The sequence below is a fragment of the Medicago sativa genome, chromosome 7 (assembly GCF_051527215.1).
Source record: "Medicago sativa cultivar Bolivia chromosome 7, Bolivia_mono, whole genome shotgun sequence".
NCBI classification, from domain to species: domain Eukaryota; kingdom Viridiplantae; phylum Streptophyta; class Magnoliopsida; order Fabales; family Fabaceae; genus Medicago; species Medicago sativa.
In genome coordinates this window covers 83,257,786-83,281,163 of record NC_140755.1, presented here as the reverse complement: position 1 = coordinate 83,281,163, position 23,378 = coordinate 83,257,786, and the positions used below count along the sequence as shown (strand labels likewise).

The following is a 23,378-nucleotide window of genomic DNA, read 5'->3' as shown; positions in this document are numbered from 1 at the left end:
TATAGGGACTAAAAATGTTGATGAAAATTTTTACAGGGACTAAAAAGTGTGATTTTATTTTGTAGGGACTAAAAACAAAATTCTGAATATTTATAGGGATCATTTACTTAATTAACCCAAAATTAAATAATGTTAAATCTTTTGAAGAAATAGCTTATCATTCATTACGATCTTATCCGACGCAAGAGATTAATATATGCAATTGATGTTTCAGGTTACCGATTAACTTTTCACTTTTTTTCTTTGAACTTTCCGCTATTATCAATAAAATAATTGCACTTGTAAATTTTTATCCGATTGTTTGAAATATTAAGTTATTGGATTGGTAAAGAAGAAAAAATAGGGGGGACTGGGGAGTTTAAGCCAAAGGTAAAATTGGAAGAAAATACGTGAAACCAAAATTAAGTATACCTTTTTTACTCCCACACACAAAGGTAAAAGTGTGTATTTAGTCCATTCATCCAAAAAATAGTAGTGTGTATTTAGTCCCAATATCTGGTTGTACAAAATAGTCAATAATATTTTTTTACGAAATAAATCTGTCAATAAATACCAAGAAGTTAATTCTTTGTACACAATCATATCATACTTTCTAACACCAATTAACGTGGTCACTGGTATTTAACACAGGAAAACAAAAATCACACTTTCTAAATGTCATAGTCACAAACATAGCCTGGTATCAATTGTGCAAAACCATATCAAGTTAGCAGGTTGTTGAATGTGTAGCGTTTAAAATATTATGAGCCTCAATCTTGAGCTGCACATAATTCACAATTATCAGAAAACAAGCATAAGTATAAATCACAAGCAGCCTTTGTAATTGTATTTAATTTCCTAGCTAGTACCCTAATGTTGCAAAGAAGATAATCATATCATCATACCTTGAAGAACATCAACTTAATCTTCATCAATCAACTGAATGATTTTTTTATTCTTTTAAAAATAGATGTATGCAGTTAAAATTTATATATAGCTGATAAATTTTACAAGTCCCCTTTTAGGGCTGGAAATGAGTCGAGTCGAACCGAACTCATCTGAGCTCGACTCGACTCGATAAGGTTTGGCTCAGCTCGAAACTCGACTCGAGTTCGACACGAACTTTTTTTCAGCTCGAGTTCGACTCGTTTAAAGTTCGCGAACAACTCGGTTCGGTTCATTAGGCTCATCTCCACACCAAATCAGTGGCATGCACTTGAATATAACTGCTGGACTCAAATCATATAAATTCAAAAACAGCAGTTATATTCAAATTTTTAACTAATACTCACTACACAGCATTGGAAATGCATTTTTAACTAATACATTTTTTCTTTACCTCCCTCCTAGGCTTCTGCTTTTATTGATGAACTCCTCCTCTATTGTTTACAAATAAGCGATGTGGGACATAATGTGCTATTATGCGTTTTGCTTCTTTTGCTGTTAGGTATTCTATCCTTCAACTAGAGCACACAAGTGCTGATGCTATTTTTATTGGTTTTTTACTTGTTTAATTGTTCGTTTTAAATAATTGTTAAATAGTTGTACCAAAATCATGTTAAATAGTTAATTAAATTAATACTAGCAATCCCTTTAAAATCAACATACATCAATACTAGAATTCTAGAATTTAAATATATTAAGTCAATTATATAAATTTCAAAAATGAAAAAAATTAAGTATTATATATAAAGCTAATCGAGTCAACTCATGAACCAAACGAGTCGAACTACATATAACTCAAGTTCAGCTCATTGAGTTAACGAACTTAATTTTTAGCTCAAGTTCAGCTCATTTAGTTCATGAACCAAGTTCAACGGGTCAATTATCGAATCGAATCTCGAACTTTTTTCGAGTTGGTTCGGTTCATTGTCAGCCCTTACCCCTTATCCTCTCACCAGTGCCTCCTGCTAACACACTTTCTAGGTTTTCAACTTCAACTAGAAGTCTATAAGAAACATTATAATTAGAGAATACTAGCAGGCATTACAAGTTCAAACATTAGATATATGAATATTTCCCTAACATTCAAGAAAGCCTTTCTCTTCCAAGTAAGTAACAACTTGTCCTGCCATCACTTTTGGTGTTGGACAATCTCCGTCATCCTCCTTTATTTCTATCTGGAAATGAGAGAATGTGTGAAAATACATTCATCTACATAACACATCAGACACAGAAAAAGGTAATTGTAAAGAATTTTAGTAGCATCGTGAACACATACCTCACAATTTAAGGGTGGTTCATAAGGATCATCAATGCCGGTAAAACCTATGCAATTTCACAATTAGTACAAAAACGGCACATGGTAGAACTCAAAATATGAAAATAGTTTCAGCAGTGAGAATTAAATAAGTTATTCTAAGCAACGTTTTACGCGTGTTTGAATTTAAAGGAACATTATCAAATAGGAAATGCAAGAAAGAATATTTCATTATTCAACCTAAGGCTCTGAACTAGGTTGACAATATTCATTAGGATTTGAAATTTGTTGCAGAAATGGCATAAAACATTTGGCAGTTAATTGTGAAATTCAGTTGATGTGGATCACTATGAACTGAAGCCAAGTTAACTAAAGATTTATGAATGCAAGCTCTTTATTTTTTTCTTTCTTGCTACATCTCAAAATTTTCAGTTTCCTTATATTAGAAGGGTGGGGAGAAGCTTCCACCAGTAAAACACATTAAAAAAACAAACCTTTGATCTTTCCAGCACGAGCAAGCTTATAGAGGCCTTTTGGATCCCGTGCCTCACACAATGATAGAGGCATGTTCATGTAGACCTGTAATTACTATTCATATCAGATATCATGTAGTCTACCTTGCACATATGATAAGAAAAGCCTAAAGTAACCTTACCTCAATAAAATTGGCATCAGGCAACATGGCACGGCAAGTATCCCGATCTCTTCGATAAGGAGATATGAGACTAGCAACACATATTAGACCAGCATCGGCAAAGAGTTTCGCCACTTCGCCTGAATTAAATATATATATTTATCAGTAAAACCTTGGAAAACTCGTATGCATCAGAATTTTTAATACACACCTGCTAGCAATATAACTGCAATAACCAAAGTATTGTTGACTCAGAAAATGCATCTACATCTGTGATTCCTTTTGCAAACACTTTCTATGTCACTAAAACATCTACTCGAGTTAAATACGGCATAATAGATACTTTCACATTTCAACTTCTGATAAACGATACATCAAAAAAGCTGTGATAACACGGTACATCACGTAAGACCTTCAATCCTTTTGAATTTGATACAATCATTCGACTATGCACTTTTTAAATAGTAAAAATGTGTGGACAGATACTAATAGGATGTTCTAAGGGGCAACAAGAAATTTAGTATTCATCAAGCATACCAATCTAGACTATTATTATCACTCTACTTGGTAGATAAGATAACCAAATAGTTAACAGGTTAAAACTGACAATCAAGTTTTTTCCTTTTATTTATTCTCTTACACAATTTGTTTATGGAGAAAGCTTACCAGTTCTGCGAATATTTTCAGTGCGGTCTTCAGGTTTAAAACCAAGATCCTTGTTTAGTCCATGCCGAAGGTTATCTCCATCAAGGATATAAGATAATTTTCCCCTTGAGTGCAGTTCACTGCTTAGTGAACATGCCAATGTGCTTTTCCCTGAACAGTTTGAGAAAACAATCAACACAGCATGTGGGAGCCACATTACACATAGAAGTGATGGATGGAATAAGTGAAAAAACACTCAAATGAATTTCAAAGGAATTTACAAAGATTATGCATCACTTTCTGGTATCCTAAACTCCTAAAATTTACAAATCACTCGCAAAAGAACTAGAATGTGGTATGTCATAACTGTGACGTGTAATGGATGGAATAAGTGAAAAATCATGGAGAGAGTTTGGACCTTTGGCCACCTTTCTTTTGATAATAGTTAAGGACAGGTCAAAACAAAACACAAATAATGAATGAACCATAGCAGCTAGTCATTTCAATGCAGAGGATGATAGCAAGAATCAAAATAGAGAGATACACTTGTATCTAAGGTTCTCCTTAACCTTCTGAGTTTCTCTATACTTTTTGTAATCAGTACAGAGAACGATAGGAAAAATCAAAGTAGAGAAAAAGTAAACAGTTTTATTTAAGGGTCTGTTTACTTTGAGAAAGCGTTTTTTTCTTAATTACAAAACTTGAAAACAGGACATAAATTCAAAACAAAGTGGAAGTTTTGCAATTCAAAATGAAAACAAAAAACATTTTCTAAAAATAAACAGCCTCTGAGGTTTCTTTCAGTCCTACAAGCTTCTATATAAATTTCCTTGTTTTCCCAGTCTACTTCTTCAACAAGGTTCCAGAAAATCTAGCACTAAAATCAAAAACATAGTTTATTCTAACTTTTATCTAAAATCTGCATAATGTTGAAAATAGTAAAATAATGTGTAACTTCAATTTCCTTTCATCTATGACAGGGATAAATTGCCATTTGCCACTATTGAGGGGTGTGTTGGATTGGACCAGCCGTACTGGTTGAACTAATAAAGAAGTGACTAATTTGTTACATATTGCAAAGAGTGGCGGAGTTGATTTAAATGAACAGAGTGAAGAAAACATTTCTATTATCCTCTAAATGGAACAGTTGCAAAGCTTTTTTTGTTTTATTTCATTTCATATTTTTGTTAAGAATGAAAGGAAATATAGACTTGAAACGCATGGAAAATTATCATGCGTGACACAGAATAAGTTCCTGTCGATCAAGTCAACTTAAAGGGGATTGTTAAATTTGGGGAGTAGCTAAAACATAATAAAAAGCATAAATATCACAAACAACAAGAATATGATAATGTTTCCCATGACAAAAGATAAAAGCATATCAAGGGTCAATGCTGAAAAAGGTATGCAATACGTCAATAAGCTTAAAAATATGAACCTGATCCGCTGAGTCCAGTAATCCATACAACACATCCCTTTTGGTTAAGTAGCTTCTGCCTTTCAGGCTTTCCTAGTTGACAATCTTGCCAAAATATATTTGTTGCGTTGCTAATAGTTGACATTGAACCAGTTCCACTTGTTTTATCTATGTACCGATATTAACAAACTAAAAGCATTTCATTGATTCCTGCAGAATCAAAACATAAGAGAGAATCTTATAATAGAAGAGCATGATAGTAATAAACTAATCAAGATGTTTGCAAGTACTTCATGAGGGCAAGCATTACAGCAGTGATTGATGCACAGTTGAAAGCATGTCATAACACACCAATTATAGATTGTTAGTGGAATTGTGATCTCATCACACTCACTTGTTTGTGTCAATTAACAAATGTGACCTATTTGACATAATCAGCGTCTAGATACATTGAACTTGTAAAAGGTTTTCATAAAGATCAAGATGAACTATTATAACGCTATAATCAAGGAAATATGTTGGATCTAGCATATTGATTTGGATCTTCTTTGTCTTTTAATAATAAGTTAAATATGGCCCTGTTAGGTAGAGAAAGACACAGTTTTAATCATGGTTGGTCCTTCATGATCAAAATTGTGCCTTTCTACATAATCATATCTTGATATTCAAGAAAAGGAGAGCATCTAAGTCAATCTGTGCCAAAGTCCACACTCAAGTTTCTAACAGTTTTCCTGAACAATATTCCAAGCAATAACTAGATGGCAAATGGGACCCTTTCACTTTCTTACACACTAATGACAGTCAAATTATGCAAGAAACAAACTTTATGATAAATTTCATTAGAAACCAATGGTGGATCCTTCAATAGCCTTATTTTCTCAATAGAAAACTGAAACATTGTTGGCATGGCTATATACCGTGATTGAATTACATGTCATTTCTTGAAGTTTTAAAAGATCCACCCACCTTACTAAAGGCATTTTCAATTTAGTAATCATCCATACCTACTGTTTTTTGTGTCAAATAAAAAACGTGACAAATGTTTGACATAGTCAGCGTCTAGATACACTGTCCTTGTAAGGGCTTTTGCATAAAGATCAGGATGAAATACTAAGGCTAAAATCAAGGAAATAAGTTGGACTTGGGGTCCGTTTGGATTGGCTTATTTCTGAGCTTATGGAAAATATCTATCTTATGCAAATAAATAAGCTTTTAATTTATAAGTTCTCACTAACGAAAATTGTAGATAAAAGCTTATTAATAATACATAAAAGCTTATTTATTTACATAAGCTCAAAAGTAAGTCAATCCAAACGGGCCATTAGCATATCGATTTGCCGATTTGGATCTTTTGTTTTTGAATAATAAGATTTAATACAGGTTTAATCATGATTGGACCCTCCTTCATGATCAAAGTTGTGCCTTCCCACATAATCATATCTTATAACTTAATATTCAAGAAAAGGAGAGCATCCAAGTGAATATGTAGCAAAATCCACATTCATGTTTCAAACAGTATTCCTGAACAAGATTCTATGCAGATGGGTCGTGGGACCCTTTAAATTTCACACTCACTCTAATGAGATAAATTATGCAAGTAATTAACTTTATAACAAAACTTGATTATAGAGGTAAAATTTGATCATTTTCCTCTCCAGTGACATCACAAGGTCAAATGAAAAAAATTCTAAATAAGTTCATTACAGATTTCATCACTAGTAACACAATTAATAACAAAAAAAATCACAACCCATTGTACAAAAAAAAAAAACGATTTTGAAAGAAAATAGAAGAGAATGAGAGTGAATACATACCAGGAAGAGATTTGGGGGGTGGGTGAATCTGAGTGGTGTTGGTATGATAAGAATGAAGAAATTTTCCTATTTGTGGTTTGGCGTGTAGTGGTAAGTGTTAAGCCATGTCATGTTATGAAAATGGAAATGGCGAATGTGATGGCATTGAAATCGGGTCTGAAACAACGTTGGTATGGTGTTGTCTGTCGGTTAAGGAATCAATGAATGAATCTGGACATATACAAACACAGTCCTCTCCTGACCGTGTTTCTCCTGAAATGGATTCTCACGGACTAAGCGGTACACACACCTGTAGGCTCACTTGACTGGCTCTTCTTCAAGTCTACCAATAGGACCTACCCTGCAAAATTTTACTCTGTGTTATCCTTAACCAAGTTTACATTGTTTTTTTTGACCTTTCCAACATGGAAACATTCATTTTTATCTTATTTAAATTTAAATTGGTAATCATCACTTATTTATAATTTTTTAAATATTATTAATATATAATAAACATTTAATCGTTCAAACTCAGCATCTCACACAAAGTTCTTAAAACAGACTCATTAATCAAGTATCAATAATTTTAGGGTTGAATAAGTTTTTCGTCCCTAAAAATATTACGAATTTTGATTTTAGTTCTTAAAAAGTTAAATTGAATGTTTTCATCCTAAAAAAAAAATTATTTTGTCTTTTGTCCTTAATAGTCATTTTATGTTCATGTGAATGTCAAAATTATAACTCTTTTATGTTCAAATTGTATCTATGTTATGTCCATTTATTACGTTCAATATTTATATATTTATATTATGTTCAAAAAATGTTAAAAATATGTCAAAATTAGACCCATTAGGGACCAAAAAAAAACAATTTTTTTTTGAGGTTGAAAACATCTCATTTTATTTTTTAGGGACGAAAACCACAATTTGATATATTTATAGGGACGAAAACTTATTTAACCCATGATTTTATATCATTACATTTCAATTTTATGATAATAAAAAAGTGCAGGTCCCACTTAAGATTGGGGGTCTTAAGTGAGACCTCATGTCTTATACGACCCCAAAAATTTTCTCCTTGATAGGGATACCTAATAAGTATCGGGTCTTAAATATTTAAGACTCCCGCCCTTGGAGATGGTCCAAGTGTTACTTTTCATTTTTTATCTATTTTAAAATAATTGTTGCTCTTTATATATCAAAGATTACTTGCACATGAATAGAAGACAATCAGGCAACAAGCTCCGCCGTTAGGCCTTTTTTATAGCAAAATCAATCCTCGTAAACACAACCATTCGTGGACCTGAGATACATGACATTCATATGCATAACTCTTTGAATGTTATTTAGAAAGTCAACAACCTCTGGCGCTAAGAAACCGAGAATGTTAAAAACAAACAGTATAAAAACATGTTGATTGTGAGAACACGTGTTCTCATGTTTGGCTACTTTGTTGGACACAAATTTTAGGACTGTTTATCCTACTGTAAAAGCCCCAACTCCTAATCCCACAAGTGATGAAACCACAGTCAAGTCCACACATGTATGTTTTTCCATGAATTTGTGTAATTTGGATCAATTATGAGTGGTTATGTTATGATGAGTATTTTGAGTGAATGATGTTGTTGAATTGATGTAATTTGGATCAATTGTGATTGTGTATTGATTATGGGTCATTAATGGCTTGGTTACATGCATTCAATGTTGTTCCGTTAACATACTAGAACTCAGCGTGAGTTAACTCACGCTGGTTCTGCCGAACGTGAGTTAACTCACGTTGGATCAGTGTGACTTAACTCACCCTCGTTCAACCAAACGTGAGTTAACTCACGTTGGGGTTACTTTAGGTAGTTTGAGGTGAGAACAAGCAAAAACAAATGGAAAAAAAAAAAAAGAAGTAATTTTCATATATTTATGCAGACCAACTTTGAAATGGGCCATCGGTTTTGGCCCAAAAGAAAAACCGAAGCCCAAAAAAGTCTCATAACAACCCTAATATTCATCACTAAAACCCTAAACCCCGAAGTTAAGGTTTCTCTCTGCCCCGCCATTGTTGAAGCTCAGCTCACAGTATCACTACATTCTTTCCCAAACAATGAGACCCCCTGCAAGAGGTGGCGGCCGTGGTGGTGGATTCAGAGGTGGCCGAGATGGTGGATTCAGAGGTGGTCGTGATGGAGGAGGTTTTCGTGGACGTGGTGGTGGTCGATTCGGCGGTGGACGTGGTGGTGGAGGTGGATTTCGTGATGAAGGACCTCCCTCCGAAGTTGTAGGTTCGTGGGTAGAACTTAGTTTTATCTATAAGCTTTTTGTTTTTGTAAAAATGAGATTTTTATTTTTATTTTGTGTTTTATTGAGTTGTTGTTTTGTTTAATTTGATGTTTGCAGAGGTTTCAACGTTTATCCATGCTTGTGAAGGAGATGCTGTTACAAAGCTTACCAATGAGAAAATTCCATTTTTTAATGCTCCTATTTATCTGCAAAACATGACTCAGATTGGGAAAGTTGATGAAATATTTGGTCCCATCAATGAATCTGTGAGTTTCTCTTTGTTGGTTGATTTTATCTTCTTATATGTTTTGTTGAAATGGGTTTTTATGTAATTTTTGATTTGTTTGAATTGCAGTACTTTTCTATTAAAATGATGGAAGGGATTGTTGCTACTTCATATGCATCTGGTGACAAGTTTTACATTGACCCTAGGAAGCTCTTGCCTCTAGCAAGATTTCTTCCTCAGCCGAAGTATGTTCTCACTGCCTTAAAATTAACCTGTCTAAGTATTGTACAGTTGATGTTAAATGGGTATTGAAAAGTAGTTTGACATAAAGATTTTCCTAATTAATTTCCTTGTTTATGTTTGTGGTAATGTTTGTTTTGTATATCTAACACTTGAACTATTTCTTGATTGCTATGTTGGTGTATTGTGTTGCATATCATAGCATGATGCTATTCATGCATCATTACTTGAACTATTTCTTGATTGCTATGTTGGTGTATTGTGTTGCATATCATAGCATGATGCTATTCATGCATCATTACTGTTATGTTTGTTATAACCATGTGAAGAATGTGTGAACTGCTTTATATTTCATATGTTGTTACTGTTATGTTTGCAGTTTGTTAAAAGTTGTGCTTATTTCGTTGTGAGCATGCAGTGCTTCTATTATTAACTAAATTAATGATTGCTTGTGAAACCGTTTTACTGAAAAAATGAATATGACCTTTTGTCTTGATGTAATCTGCTATGATTATACTTGTTTGTTTGTTCAAAGGATTCTTATTGTTATGGTTGTTGAGACATGCATTAGACCATGCTGCAGATGTCTAATTTTGAGTGTGAGAGGGTGTTAAGGAGAGGTGGGTGATGATTTACGTAGAATGATGAAGCCAAAATTAGTTTTTGATATTTGCTATATACGGATACATGCTAGAATGTAACCTGTACTGTCCCTAATTGATGTTACATCAGATAAAAATAAGAAGGGGCAATGAATTACTGAGATATGATGAAAGCCAAAATTAGTTTTTGATATTAGCTACATCCTCTACATGCTAGAGTGTAACCTGTACCGTCCCACATTTCCTTGTGTTAATTGTTTTGTATGCAGTTCTGCATAAAATAAAATAAATTGTTGTATGCAGTTGGATCTTTGCTTGGAATTTTTTATTGGCTTTTGAAAGGGTATTACAATCGATGGAAGTTAACACAATTGACTGATTATTATTGCAGGGGACAAGCATCAGGTGGTAGAGGTGGAGGCCGTGGAGGTGGTGGTTTTGGTAGAGGTGGTGGCCGTGGAGGTGGTGGTTTTCGTGGAAGGGGTCCCCCAAGGGGTGGAAGAGGTCCTCCAAGAGGTGGACGTGGTGGTGGTTTCAGGGGAAGGGGCAGATTCTAGGGAAATACCAATATCATGTAATATTAGTTGTTTGTACTTTAATCGTTTCGTTTGGATGATGGATCACATAGGGTTACAATTGAAGATTTGGTGCTGGATTGACTTTTTATTTAACTTCTGAATTGAATGGTTTTGTTTGAGTGTTGCTTATATTGTCACATGTTATCAACTTACCATGGCAGGGTATGATAGGGTAGATTGAGGTTTGCTTTCCATCTAAACTTGTGCTTTTGATTTTTAAGCTTACACATCCAACCTACTTCCATCACTCTGGAAAATTTATTTTTAAAATCATATAACAGTGTTTTGCAGAATTGGGATACACATTAATCACTGCTCAAAGTCTGTTTGACCATTTTCTTTTATGGTTTGGTCCATTTTTCAGCCTTGGTAACTTAAAAAACGTATGGAAGAACTTTGATTTAGCGTTTAAATTCTCAATAGACAATATTGCAATATAATCAGAGCAATGTCTAGTATGAACAAGTTCATGTATTGCAATATAATCAGAGCAAATGTCTAGTATGAACAAGTTCATGTATGGACTTGTTAATTCTGCTTATTCAGGCAATTACATCCTACACTGATATGTACAATAGTTTGTATTGAAAATGACAGTACCAAAAAGAGAATTACCAAGTTACAAGTCACCTAACGCTCCACGTCTGAAAATCTTTTATCATCCTCAAATCATCAGCCTTTAATTACAGTTAAATTTTTATGTTCAATGTTTAAGGAGCATATGATTTAATATTTACTTTATGCGAATCTGTTCATATTTAGAAATCTTTTATTTATAAAATGTAGCTCTTAAAAGTTACTAAATTCTAGATTTTGAGAAAGATATATTTTTTCCCAATTTCAATGTAGTACAAGTCCTTCGATGTAATTTTAGACATTTTTGTCTCCTTTTTCTTACCACATTTCTAGCTATCTATTCTTCCTACACCACTTACATCTTATGGAGATAGCAGAGAACCACTTATCCAGTTTCTAAAATGGATTCTCTATACCCATGCCTGTAGCTCGAGCCAACTAAACATTGGTCGTTGGTTAATGCAATGGTGGATATTGAACCAGACTGAGCTGCATAGCTGCAGCCTGCAGAGGATCCAAGTTCGTAGTATTAAGCATTTTAAGGCTTATAGATGGAGTAAAAACTTTGAGAGTAAAAACAAGTAGATTCTAAATCATTAAGCAAATGGAATGTTAATCCAAGAATAGTACATGGAACCCTCATCTTTAATCAGTGATAAAATTCAGCGTGAAAATACAGTTCGCTTAACACATGAAAGCAACAAAAACTTTTTGACAGCAAGAATAAGTGCAACTAAGACTAAAAGCTCTCTTTTATTCCAAGCAGCAACGGCAAGATCTCAAGCTTCCCAACCTCTAAGGACAGTAGCCCTTGCCACACGGTTAACTCCCAAACTGAAGGCTCCCATTCGAAGATCACATTCATGAGTTTTGCACATGTCTTTCACATCTTTGAAACCCCTATTCATGTAGTTTTTTAGCTCATTGTTCACTTTCTCCTCATCCCACATAAACCCTTGGATGTTCTGTGTATATCACAAAAATCACCACATAAGAGCAATACATATTAGATTAATTGAGCTATAAGCTACTGAACACTTGAGCAAACGCATACATTGAACACGAATTGACACATAGATACCAGTAATCATTTTAAAAAATGGAAATGATTGAATGTAACAATAGGTATTGGCGCCCTCTCAATAAGCCTTTAATATGAAGTGTCGGTGCTACATAAGTCAAGTCTCACACATATACAAAAGCATCCATATGAAATCAAAGTTTAATTACATACACATAATAGTTACCTGAACCCACTCAAAGTAGCTAACTGTAACACCTCCTGAATTTGCATAAATGTCTGGGAGGATCACAACACCTTTTTTCTTTAGAATCTGCAAGTAAGGAAGGTAATTAACATGGTACATTGATTTCTGTCATCTTTCCAAGCTAAAGGGAAGGGAAGAGAAAAAAAATATAAAACCAACCTCATCAGCATCAGGGTCAGTTGGGTGATTGGCTGCTTCAACAATAAATTTTGCCTTAATTTCATTTGCATTTTCCCTTCAACCATACCAAAAGAATAATACAATAAAATTAGCATTAGATATTTCCTTTGTTATAATTTAACTTTAGAATAGAAACTAACTCTAAAATAGTTTTTTGTAATTTAAAAAAAAAAAAAAAAAAACACCTATTGATGACACCCCCAAGAGCTGCTGGGATTAAAACATCACAATCTTCAAGCAATATTGAGTTAGAATCAAATGAATCACCACCATGGAATCCTTTTACTCCTTTCTGCTCTTTGGTATGCTTGAGTAGGCTAGGGATGTCAAGACCTTTGCTGTTCTTTATAGCTCCAGTTATGTCACTCACAGCAACAATTTTTCCGCCTTTCTCATCAATTAATTGTGCAGCCCAAGACCCTACATTTCCAAAACCCTGAACAAATACACAGTATGGTATCAAAATACTAAATCCAAAAACTTCATTGACGAAGTTCTTAAATGAAAGGCTTAAAAATTACCTGAATGACGAACCGTTGTCCAGATAAACTCTTCCCATACTCATTAAGCAAAGCCTCTGCTGCAAACATGACTCCTCTTCCTGTAGCTGCGTCTCTACCTAGAGATCCACCAAGATCCTAGTTTGACAAAGGAAACAAATTTAGAAAATTGAATGGTTTATTAAGCATATGGTTTGTTCTCTGTTCGATGAAATTAGAAATGGAATCAATTACTTACTATAGGTTTTCCAGTCACTACTGCAGGCGAGTAGCCGTGAAATTTGGAATATTCATCTAGTATCCATGCCATGGTCTGCATTCATATCACACAGTAAGATAATGTTGAATTCCAAAAATCATATTAGTTGATATATACGTCAATTATATAATAATGTTACACAATCCAAAGTATAATTACGATTCCCAACTGCAATTGCGACCGCAGCATCAATCTTTTAGAAGTTTTTAAGTTTGTTTACTAACTAACTAACCTGTGGCCCTGTTCCCATATCAGGTGCAGGAACATCCATGTGAGTTCCAATTAGATCATGAATTTTCTGAGTAAAAACTCTGGTAAGTCTTTCTAACTCAGATATACTTAATTCTGAAGGGTTACACCCTATCCCTCCTTTGGCACCACCATATGGTATATTTGCTACAGCTGTTTTCCATGTCATTAGTTGCGCTAAAGCATTCACTTCATCTGGATCAACCTAATCATTCCAATAAACGATTCATATTCAGAACTTTGAACCTAAAAACACACATAACAGTTTCAAAGACCAGTTCATTTGAATTTGCAATACGAATCATCAAGTTTATCTTTGCCACAAACAACCATATACGAATCATTGAGTACTTAGTAATTGAGTATTTTTTTTTGTATAGGAGGAATAGAAGTGACAAAAACTAAATATCGTGACATCACTGTCACTATGCCACGCCACTTAGTAATTAAGATTTTTTAGTATTAGAAGAATATAAATAACCTCAGGATGGTATCTGATCCCTCCTTTCATAGGGCCTCTAGCATTATCATGTTGAACTCTGAATCCAATATAAGATTGCAACGTGCCGTCATCTTTAGGAATGGTACATTCAACCTGAATTTTCAGTACACCATCATTCAGAAAACCACAATAACATGAAACAGAACATACAAAACAAGCCTAGTAAACAAATTTGCCACAACAAAGAAAAACAGTTTTGTTTATTTACCTTGATTTCCCTAAATGGAATGAGTAAACTTTTCTCAAGCTTGGAATCCAATCCCAAAAGCCTAGAAGCCAACTTAAAATTCCTGTTTGTAGCTGCTAGTGCATTCATTTTTCACTAACCAACCAGAAGAACCTAACACAATATTCAACCTTTTATCAAAAGAGACGCGGAAAATAGATCTTGCAGTGTCACTGTAAATTAATATTGAGACTATAGAATAGAAATTTCTTGTTGGTGAAAACAGATCCTTCTTTAACAATATTTATATCAATACACAACAGCAGCCATAGTCAATGTCAACAAATATAAACTAGTAAAAGTATGGTATATGTCATAAAATACAAAAAGGATAAGCTAGACTAGAGCCATCAATGTGCCATGCCATGTGTATCATTGTCACCAATTAATCATAAAAAGATTAGGATGATAACAAAATTAAAAACATAAAAATCCTCTAGAAAAGGCTAAATATATTTTATTTGCACTTATAGTAGAAGATACAATTGCAATGTCACCTGTTTTATGTTCCAGCTTCTTTCAAAACACTACGAACAAAAATTGTCACAGAAATCAAGCATGTAACAATTTGAGAAAACCTTAATTAAAACATTACCTTAACCAGCTTTTGAATGAAATGTGTAGCCAAACACCTTGTCCTTTTTATTGAAAATTTGACACGTTATGTGATACTATTGGGCCAAATATTTGCTAATACAACAAAAAAAGAATCTTATGAAAATCACCTTTGTACAGCATCAAGAAGTTTCAAATGGTTTGGAATCTGTATCTAAATGGAAATTGTGGGAATCATTTGGTTCTAAATGGCTATAAAATTATGTGAAGAGGTATGATTCAGGTGAGGTAGGAACTATGGCTATAGTGTAGTGTAGTTAAAATGTTAAATAGTCCTATTCTTACGCATGAGGTAAATCCATTGTATCCATAACTTTGTATCCATTAGATAAGAGGCCACATATGTGTATGAACATTAGTTATTATTTTTACAAATATACATATCCCACGGCTTATTATACGGATCATGATTTCATGCCACGTTAGGATTGAGTAACTCTTCAATTCTTGTAATAATATACCCATTTCACAATTATTAAATCCTATAATATTTAAGATTGTCAAAAAAAAAATCCTATAATATTTAAAAGTTGCTTGTGAGTTATCTTTTTTTTAGGAAGCTTGTGAGCTATCTTTGTTACTTCGTTTAGTTTATTTATATATTTATGCATGCTAGAATTAGATCCTATCCTATGTTGATTATATTAATTTTTTTTTTTGAAAGGAGATTATATTAATTTTAGTCACTCAAATAAGGACTAAATAAACTAGAGTTTTGTTATTTGAACATCATAATATAAACATGTATTAATCCTCGTTGGTCTAGTGATGTTGGTTTGAGAGTTTGAAATTGACTCTTTCAAGGTTTTAGGTTAAAAAATAAACAAATATAAATAGATTGTGATGCCGTATATGTTTATCTCTATCCTCCTCTTAATTTTTATCATCTACAAATTACATTTCAAAAATATACAAAACCCAAATAACAACGTATTTGACATCAAAATTTTGATGTCAAAATACCATTTCTCACTAAAACCAAATACACAACAAAAACAAAAATGATCTTGTTAACGAGTGTCCACGTGATACTCTTTAAGCATTCTTAATGAAAAAATTATTCTTTAAAAAAATTTAAAAACATCAATTTCTAATACAATAAATACACAAACTTTCATAAAACTTTACTGGTGTGGGTGCTTATAGAGTGTCCAAGGACATTCTTAACATTTCAAAAAAAAACATTTGTTGTTTAAGTTTCGGAACTACAACCATAAGCTTTCTTACATTTCCTAACCTAAAACTTAAAGAGGTGCATGTGACAGGGACTTAAAAGTTAATTAAAACTATACCACTTAATTACAGGTTCATCTGCCAATGTTAAACTTTATAAAATTATTATTTTCCAAGTACTCTGCCTTCCACAATCCCTCATTGGGCAGTATTAATTTGCATATCTGATTCTGTTACAGTACCTATATATATATATATATATATATATATATATATATATATATATATATATATATATATATATATATATATATATATATATATATATATATGAACCTTCCCCAGTTAAGATGTTCTTCTTTTATATTATATTTTGCTGACAAGCTGTGATACAGTATTATTTTAAGAAATAGTTTTAGTAACTTTTAAGTGACATACTAGTATTTGGTTGTGTGAAAAGAGTATGCTAAGCCAGCATATGATTCACTACTTCAATTACTCAAATTGATGGTACAAGATGAAATAAATAAAGTCATAAACGTGCTTATTTTATTTTCACAAGTTTATTTGTGATTCTCATGTTATGTTATCCATTCCTTACACATATCCAATCAGTTCAAGTACACGTCAGTGTGGTATCATTTTCACGAATCGAATAATAATACGACACGGATCATTCTCATAAAAATAGTTTGACCACATTTTCATTAGGCCAATCTATTAACTAACCGACTTTGAAAGAGTCAAAAGTTGGATAATTTGGTACTACAGTACATTTCACCATTAAATTTATTAAGTGATTAATGGTGTGAGATATGGAGGTGCAAACCACAAGAAGATAAAGGGTAGATAATTCATCAATTCATGTCCCGATCTAGAGACTACTGAAATCAACAGAGTCTTTTCAATTATCTTCCATCAAGAGTTTCAAAGCAAAATATGCAATGCAAAGATGAGGAACCTTTAACAAGTTCTTATCATTATCAAGTTAATTGAATACTACTTGTATTTGTCACAAATGAGAAGTTATATACTAAGATCCTGATGCAAAGAGCAACACATATAAAGATTAAATTCTCTAGTTGAATTACTTGTTTCCAACCACATAACACTTGAAAAAAGATAGAAACTAAAGCAACAATTTTTTTTTAACATTTAAAATGCAAGAGATTGAGAAAACATACCAAGAAATGTAGAGGGAAATGCTAAACCAAGCTTAACAAAGCAATGTGAAACAAGTGAATGGAAGTCCTGCAAACGAGTCACAAGCTTTAAGAACCCCGAAAAACTAAGGGAGAATAAGAATTGGATTCCCAAACAAAGGAATCTAATTCAATAAATAAAAAGCAAATCCTTGTTATTTGCAAATATGACAGAAACAACACAAGTAGTAATAGTACTCAGATCAACATGCTTTGGTCAGAAAGAATCATAGGTGAGGACTGCAAGAGAATATGATGCTTAAATATGGTTAGAGAGTGCTTTCATAACACCCACTAGACACTAGAAAGCATATATGAATTCTGAAAACTCACCCTCAACCATTAGTATTACCAGTCTCAAAGAGTAGAGCATAAAATTAGCATAGGAAAAGGTGGGTTGCTCCAATACCACCTACTAGTGACTATATATATACAAAAATAAATTGGTTTTGTTCAATAACGTGAATCCAACGCGATTCCCATATAGTACCACTAACTAATCACATTACAACATTAAACATTGTCGTGACATGTTTTTTTGGTACGTTATCCAAAAGTGTAATTGCATGCATATGATATGACACAGCTACTGCTAGTACTAGATTAGATCCATTCCCACACTACTCTGTCCCAAGACAAACAGGTAGTAGGTTTTGGTTTCCCAAGATGTTCTTTTCCAACTTGCGTCATCTTCTCAAGGAAATGCTCCAAATCCATTAATCAATTTCATACTCATGAGTCAACTTTAGTTTAATGTTGTTGGACCATATGTTCCAAAGTATAGCGTTTGTTGAACTTTTGGCAAATAACTATTTCTTCTCTTCAACTCATCACCCATCCCTTTCCCCACCCTTTTTCGGAGAAAAGATGGGATTTGGATTCTTTCCATTGAAATTTTTCTCCATTGAAATCTCAACCATCAAATATGAGAGAGAAAATGAGTGTTAAATTATAAAGAAAAGTGGTTAGTGGATTTTAATGGTGAAGATTAAAAATGGAGAAAACTTGAGAAAATTTTCAATGGAGAGGATCCAAATCCGAAAAGATGCTTCTATAAATAACAAAAATGTGATTTTTATTGGTCTAAAATATAAACAAATGTTAACTATTTTTACCATACCCGTTGTTATTATTCTTAAATTACCCTTGAATTAAGGTTTGTCATATTTTCAAATAACTCTTTTCATTTCATGGAACAAGTCCCCATCAGGGGCAATTTGAAAAATATAGTTACTTATTAAACGAGTTCAACTTCTTTTCTTCAAGGTATAATTTTTTTTAGTTGTTGCTTATATATGAAGCTGGAGGAAGTAACAATTGTTTTGTTGGTACATTTGGTCATCCGAAAACAAAGATGGAACAAGAAAAAGTAGTTAAGGGTATTTACAAGAGTACATGTATAATTTATGACATTGTTTAAATAGTTAAAAGACGTAACTTTTGCAAATAAAGCTAGATGTCTAACTGAATCAATTCAACGTGGCATATTGAAAAGAGTACATAAATGTCCTGGGATGCATATGCTTGCTTATTGACGACATGCACTTCAAAACACATAATTGATTAGGGGTGCTAAAACGGGTCGATCCGCATTGTCCGTTTTTTTTTTGGATGAGTCAAAGTTTTGAACTCGTTTTTTACAATTGGTTTGTCCTGCTTAACTCGTTGAAAAAATGAGACCGGTACGGGAAGTGGTGGACGGTTTGTTTAACTTGTTTTTTTATTTATTTTTAGACTTATTTTGTCCTTTTGGATTTAGTTTGGTTGTTGGATTTATTTTAGGATTTGTTTTATGTTGGTAGATTTTTCTTATTTTCCTATTAAGTATGATGTTGAGTTCGACAATTTGTTAACTATCTTGTTTTTACCACAAATTTTTTCGATGCCTATTCTTTTATATTTTTTTTTATGATAAAAACAACATAGTTTTTTTTTGCTTAATTGCAGTTTTAGCCCCTAACTTTCCCAAAGTTGCAATTTTGGCCCCCTAAGAAAAAAAACTACAAAACCGCCCCCTATGTTTTGCAACTGTGGCAGTTTTGGCCCCCCAAGGCCAATTTTGACTCGGTCTACGCTGACGTGGCACCCTAAGTGAGGTGCCGCGTGTCATTTGTATTATTTTTTTTTGCCTTGGGGGGCCAAAACTGCTACAGTTGCAAAACTTAGGGGGCGGTTTTGTAGTTTTTTTTCTTAGGGAGTTAAAATTGCAATTAAGCCTTTTTTTTATCAATTAAGTTGTAAAAAAAATGCATAAAAACGTTTTTTTCTCTGAAAAACAATGTTTTTTGTTTCGCGGGCTGATCCGTCAACTCGTTTGTTCGCCACTAAATAGGACGGAGTGAGATTTTAGACTCGGTCGTCAAATTTGACACGGCTCATCTCATCCCGTTTTAAACAAGTTAGACGAGATAGACCAGTCTGCTTTGCCATCCCTAATATTAATAATCAACAAGAGTGCCTACTCCGCTTGGGAGTTGGAGAGGACTTTGCGGGCTGGGAAAGAGAGAAAAGAGAAAGAACTTCCATCTTATTTGAGAGAATAATTTTATACAGAATGATAAATTTATATTTTTAATTAGGGTCTTGCTAACAAGTTAAGGATTCTAAAAGTTAATATCTTAAATAATCTTTTATAATGTGGCCGATGTTTGAAAATAACTCATAAAAAAAACACATAGATTCCATCTGCAATTTTGATTATTCATTAATAATTTAGAGAATAAAAAGCCCCTCAAAAAATAAAGAAAAAAAAAATACGAAAATCAATCATACTCTATGTAGTACATTTACCACGACCTATATGAAAAATATTTGGATGATTTTAAAATTTGATGACTTTAGTGTATTTTAGATGAAAGAGACTGATGAATGAATGATTAAAATAAATTATTTTAATTGGAGATAATTATTAATTAGAAGAGAGATAGAGACAAAATCGCCAAAATCACCAAACACTACGTCACCTAAGTGTAACCCCGACCTATATACATGGGCTATACTTGTTGAAGTGCATTCCTACGTGTAGCACACTTACCAACATGAAATAACGGGGGTCCAAAATGAATAGAGTGAGTGATTGTTGTGTTGCTTATTGTCATGTAGAATAGGGGCAAAATTAATTCATTTATGTCCTTTAAATGTTAAGAAATGGTAAAAAGTGTTTTAAGAGCGCTCGTTAATAAACTTAAAGAAGAAATTTAATTTTGGAATTTGTACATTGAAATTTTAAAAAATAATTTTTTATACATTAAATTTATAATTTTTTTAATCCTTAACAAGTGCTCTAATTAACACAAGTTAATCCTTAACTTGGCCACACCTCGGTGGTGTGGCCAAGTCGAGGCAACATATTTTACAGGCTATTTGGTTTGCTACGGTATGGGAAATATGGAAAGAAAGAAACAATATGGTATTTAATGATAGAAAATGCACAAATTTTCTGGTTGTGGACAAAATAAAGTCGACATCTTTCATGTGGTTGAAAGGAAAATTCATCAATCTTCCTCTTAACTACCATGGGTGGTGGCTTTGTCCGTTCATCACTTTAGGCATTGGTTAATTGGTGTTTCTTTTTGCTTTTTCCGCTGAAGCGGTTTGGTGTTGTAATGTAAATATTACCGTGTAACTGTTTGAACTTGGGGTATTTCTTCTTTAGCACATCTTGTGCTGAGAAGGCCCTCTTTGGTGTTTATTCAATTCATTTTAGCCTCTTCAAAAAACATATGGTCCGTCTAATTATTATTTATGATTTTCTTTTGAGAGAGTTTCATGTTAAAAGTAAATCAAAGGGTATGACACGTCTAATTATTAAAAGAGAATAGTGTGATTTAAACATTTCTTAGAGGATAATTTACTTTAAGAAATGATTGATAATGTTGATTTTAATTTTAAAATATATATCATTTACTAAAACACTCTTATTAATTATAGCTATTGGAATAATTTTAGATAATTGAAATTCAATAAACAAGTGAATGTTAATGGAAAAAAATAATAAATGTTGTATTCGTATTATAAAGTAGACAAATAATTTGAGATAATGAAAATTAAGAAAAATAACACCTAATTTGAGACTGAGGGAGTAATGGATTATGTAAGGGCTTCAACTTCTACTACTAGCGTGAAAATTTTGTTGGTGGATAAATAAAAATGTTATAAATAAAATTATAATAAAGGATAAGATAGTGTTTTAATATTGTAAGGATAAAAATGTAAATTAATTTTAAAATCATTTCCCTCTCCTTCTGAACCAAACACATTTGTAATTAATCATCCCCCTCTCTTCCCCTTTATTAAAGTCTCTTATTTCCCTTCCCTATTTGATTAAAATCTATCCCCTCTCCTTCCATCCGTTGAACCAAAGAAGCGCTCTCTAGATCTCGGAGGCCTTCTCAACTATCACTACCCAACTCACCTGTTTTTTTTTTTCCTTCAAAAGAACTAATACCATCGTTTAGATCAAGAAGACTAGCTCACGGCAGGAATGGGTCTTATAAAATACTAACAAAATTATAAAGCTTTACTGAAAAATATTTATTATACTTTTATAATTTTGATTTAATATCTCATTTACATTTGCATATAATCTATATAATGCAATGGATCTTATATCTGCAATTTTAATATTTTTCGACTTATTTTACTTTTTCATCAATATCAATTGACACAATCCAACATTTTGTAAAGAGAAAGAGTCATCATCTTTGACAATGTACAATGTAGTTGCAACTTGCAACCATCATGTATCTTAAGGTCAACTTTTTAAACTCAAAGAAAAATCAAAAAGTAGGACAAAGACATAAGCAACGCGTTTTTCCTTGTTTTTACTTATTCCATTAATAGATCATATAAAACCAACTCAAACCTTAACATTCTATAGTACTATCTCATAACACATACATACATTATACAAATTGCTTCTTTACTTTTCATCAATTTGTTGCCTTGGAATTGGAAGAAATGTGTCCTCTTAGGTTCCTCTTGATCTTTTTCTCAGCTGTGTTGGCCGCTTATTTTGCGTGGACCACCGTGAGCTCCTCCACCACACAGGAGTTTGACTTCGCAGCTCACGACCACAACGATAAATCCTCATCCAACAAGGATCATTTTGGTTTTATCAAGGTATTCCCGGTTCCACATTTTCTTTACGCAATTCAACATCATATTTTGTATTTTCCTATCTTTTTCGTGCTTGTATTGACTTGAAATGTTACTTTGGTTTCAGATGATTAAGAATGGATTTTGGGTATTAGTTGACATGGCCAGTGGGAGGTATCTTTGGAAAAATTTGAGGTCCACAAATAATCATGTCCAACTACTGAACTCTTAAGAGTTCATAGTTTGCAGAAATTTGTAATTCTTTTGTCTATTTTCATCACCAATGTATGTGACAAAAATTTCGTAAATATTCAGAGTTTCGTTTTCCTTCTTTTTCTTATTGGTATTAAAGGTCAATAAGAACATAACATCTTGTAGAAGAGTTCTAGTAATTATTTTGCAAAACAATTTCATCTTTTTTTGTCTCGTTTTCAATCACTTATTATTAAAGGATATTTTTGTTAATTTTATTTAATTTTAAAAAAGAAAAAGATACGCATTAGAGGAAAAATTTGTTAAAGGAATAAACACTTGCACAACGTCATAAGTCGTATAACAAATTAACTACAAATATGCAAATTCAACCAAAAAAATAAAAGACTAAATAAAATAAAACAAAATACTTGGCCAACTTAATCACCATGAATTAAGAGCAACCAACAAGACCATTTCAGCCTAGTGTCCTTGGTCCACTCAATTTGTTTTCTTCTTTTTTGCCTACATTTTCGACAGTTTGTTACATCTAATAACTAAATAGTATCCAATTCTGTACTATAAATTTTGTTTTGTAGTGTTATTAGTTCTTCATCTTTTCTCTAATTGTTTCAAGAAGATTAAGAGAGAGAGAGAATGTTGATGTTTAGATTGAAGCTAGAGAAGCTAGGTGATAAACAAGTTTGAATCATAAATGACAAAAAATCTCAATACAACCATTGGTGTATGTTGTT

At 32.7% G+C, this 23,378-nt stretch overlaps 4 protein-coding genes across 11 annotated transcripts; 2 read left to right on the top strand and 2 right to left on the bottom strand.

Moving 5' to 3' along the window:
* Positions 1-881: 881 nt before the first annotated feature.
* APK3 (adenosine-5'-phosphosulfate (APS) kinase 3) lies at positions 882-6,975 on the bottom strand. 4 transcript variants are annotated; one of them, XM_085727452.1, is made up of 7 exons: positions 6,690-6,975; positions 4,897-5,085; positions 3,480-3,629; positions 2,835-2,953; positions 2,674-2,758; positions 2,201-2,247; positions 882-2,099 (listed from the first exon to the last, which is right to left on the bottom strand). In XM_085727452.1, the coding sequence occupies exons 2-7, from the start codon at positions 5,018-5,020 to the stop codon at positions 2,001-2,003; spliced, it is 624 nt and encodes a 207-aa protein (XP_085583578.1). In that variant the 5' UTR covers positions 5,021-5,085; positions 6,690-6,975; the 3' UTR covers positions 882-2,000. The 4 variants fall into 4 exon arrangements, with proteins under 4 accessions (XP_085583578.1, XP_085583579.1, XP_085583582.1 ...); XM_085727453.1 differs by lacking the exon at positions 6,690-6,975 and adding an exon at positions 5,186-5,754; XM_085727456.1 differs by lacking the exon at positions 6,690-6,975 and adding an exon at positions 5,270-5,587.
* A 1,733-nt stretch (positions 6,976-8,708) lies between these two features.
* LOC146909349 (putative H/ACA ribonucleoprotein complex subunit 1-like protein 1) lies at positions 8,709-10,713 on the top strand. Its single transcript, XM_085727457.1, has 4 exons — positions 8,709-8,940; positions 9,056-9,204; positions 9,294-9,409; positions 10,398-10,713. The coding sequence occupies exons 1-4, from the start codon at positions 8,763-8,765 to the stop codon at positions 10,561-10,563; spliced, it is 609 nt and encodes a 202-aa protein (XP_085583583.1). The 5' UTR covers positions 8,709-8,762; the 3' UTR covers positions 10,564-10,713.
* Positions 10,714-11,724: 1,011 nt separating this feature from the next.
* GDH1 (glutamate dehydrogenase 1) lies at positions 11,725-17,733 on the bottom strand. Of its 5 annotated transcripts, none has more exons than XM_085727450.1 (11): positions 17,533-17,733; positions 17,317-17,383; positions 14,327-14,458; positions 14,098-14,211; positions 13,600-13,821; positions 13,347-13,421; positions 13,130-13,246; positions 12,794-13,044; positions 12,588-12,663; positions 12,408-12,494; positions 11,725-12,125 (listed from the first exon to the last, which is right to left on the bottom strand). In XM_085727450.1, exons 3-11 carry the CDS (start codon positions 14,432-14,434, stop codon positions 11,940-11,942), a joined length of 1,236 nt encoding a protein of 411 aa, XP_085583576.1. In that variant the 5' UTR covers positions 14,435-14,458; positions 17,317-17,383; positions 17,533-17,733; the 3' UTR covers positions 11,725-11,939. The 5 variants fall into 5 exon arrangements, with proteins under 5 accessions (XP_085583576.1, XP_085583574.1, XP_085583575.1 ...); XM_085727448.1 differs by having other exon boundaries at positions 17,668-17,733; XM_085727449.1 differs by lacking the exons at positions 17,317-17,383; positions 17,533-17,733 and adding an exon at positions 14,940-15,405.
* A 4,464-nt stretch (positions 17,734-22,197) lies between these two features.
* On the top strand, positions 22,198-22,758 carry LOC146909347 (uncharacterized). Its single transcript, XM_085724640.1, has 2 exons — positions 22,198-22,455; positions 22,559-22,758. Exons 1-2 carry the CDS (start codon positions 22,294-22,296, stop codon positions 22,661-22,663), a joined length of 267 nt encoding a protein of 88 aa, XP_085580766.1. The 5' UTR covers positions 22,198-22,293; the 3' UTR covers positions 22,664-22,758.
* The last annotated feature ends 620 nt before the right edge of the window (positions 22,759-23,378 follow it).

Bases quoted from the DNA above. Each gene is read 5' to 3' on its own strand.
- LOC146909347 (XM_085724640.1), top strand. From the start codon at position 22,294: ATGTGTCCTCTTAGGTTCCTCTTGATCTTTTTCTCAGCTGTGTTGGCC. The intron at 22,456-22,558 runs GTATTCCCGGTT...CTTTGGTTTCAG, and splicing joins ATCATTTTGGTTTTATCAAG to ATGATTAAGAATGGATTTTG.
- GDH1 (XM_085727450.1), bottom strand. From the start codon at position 14,434: ATGAATGCACTAGCAGCTACAAACAGGAATTTTAAGTTGGCTTCTAGG. The intron at 13,822-14,097 runs GTTATTTATATT...TGGAATGATTAG, and splicing joins GGATCAGATACCATCCTGAG to GTTGATCCAGATGAAGTGAA. The intron at 12,664-12,793 runs GTGTTTTTTTTT...GTATGGTTGAAG, and splicing joins CTTGGGGGTGTCATCAATAG to GGAAAATGCAAATGAAATTA.
- APK3 (XM_085727452.1), bottom strand. From the start codon at position 5,020: ATGTCAACTATTAGCAACGCAACAAATATATTTTGGCAAGATTGTCAA. The intron at 2,759-2,834 runs GTAAGGTTACTT...TAGTAATTACAG, and splicing joins CTGATGCCAATTTTATTGAG to GTCTACATGAACATGCCTCT. The intron at 2,248-2,673 runs GTTTGTTTTTTT...GAAATTGCATAG, and splicing joins TCGTGCTGGAAAGATCAAAG to GTTTTACCGGCATTGATGAT.
- LOC146909349 (XM_085727457.1), top strand. From the start codon at position 8,763: ATGAGACCCCCTGCAAGAGGTGGCGGCCGTGGTGGTGGATTCAGAGGT. The intron at 9,205-9,293 runs GTGAGTTTCTCT...TTTGAATTGCAG, and splicing joins TTGGTCCCATCAATGAATCT to TACTTTTCTATTAAAATGAT. The intron at 9,410-10,397 runs GTATGTTCTCAC...TTATTATTGCAG, and splicing joins AGATTTCTTCCTCAGCCGAA to GGGACAAGCATCAGGTGGTA.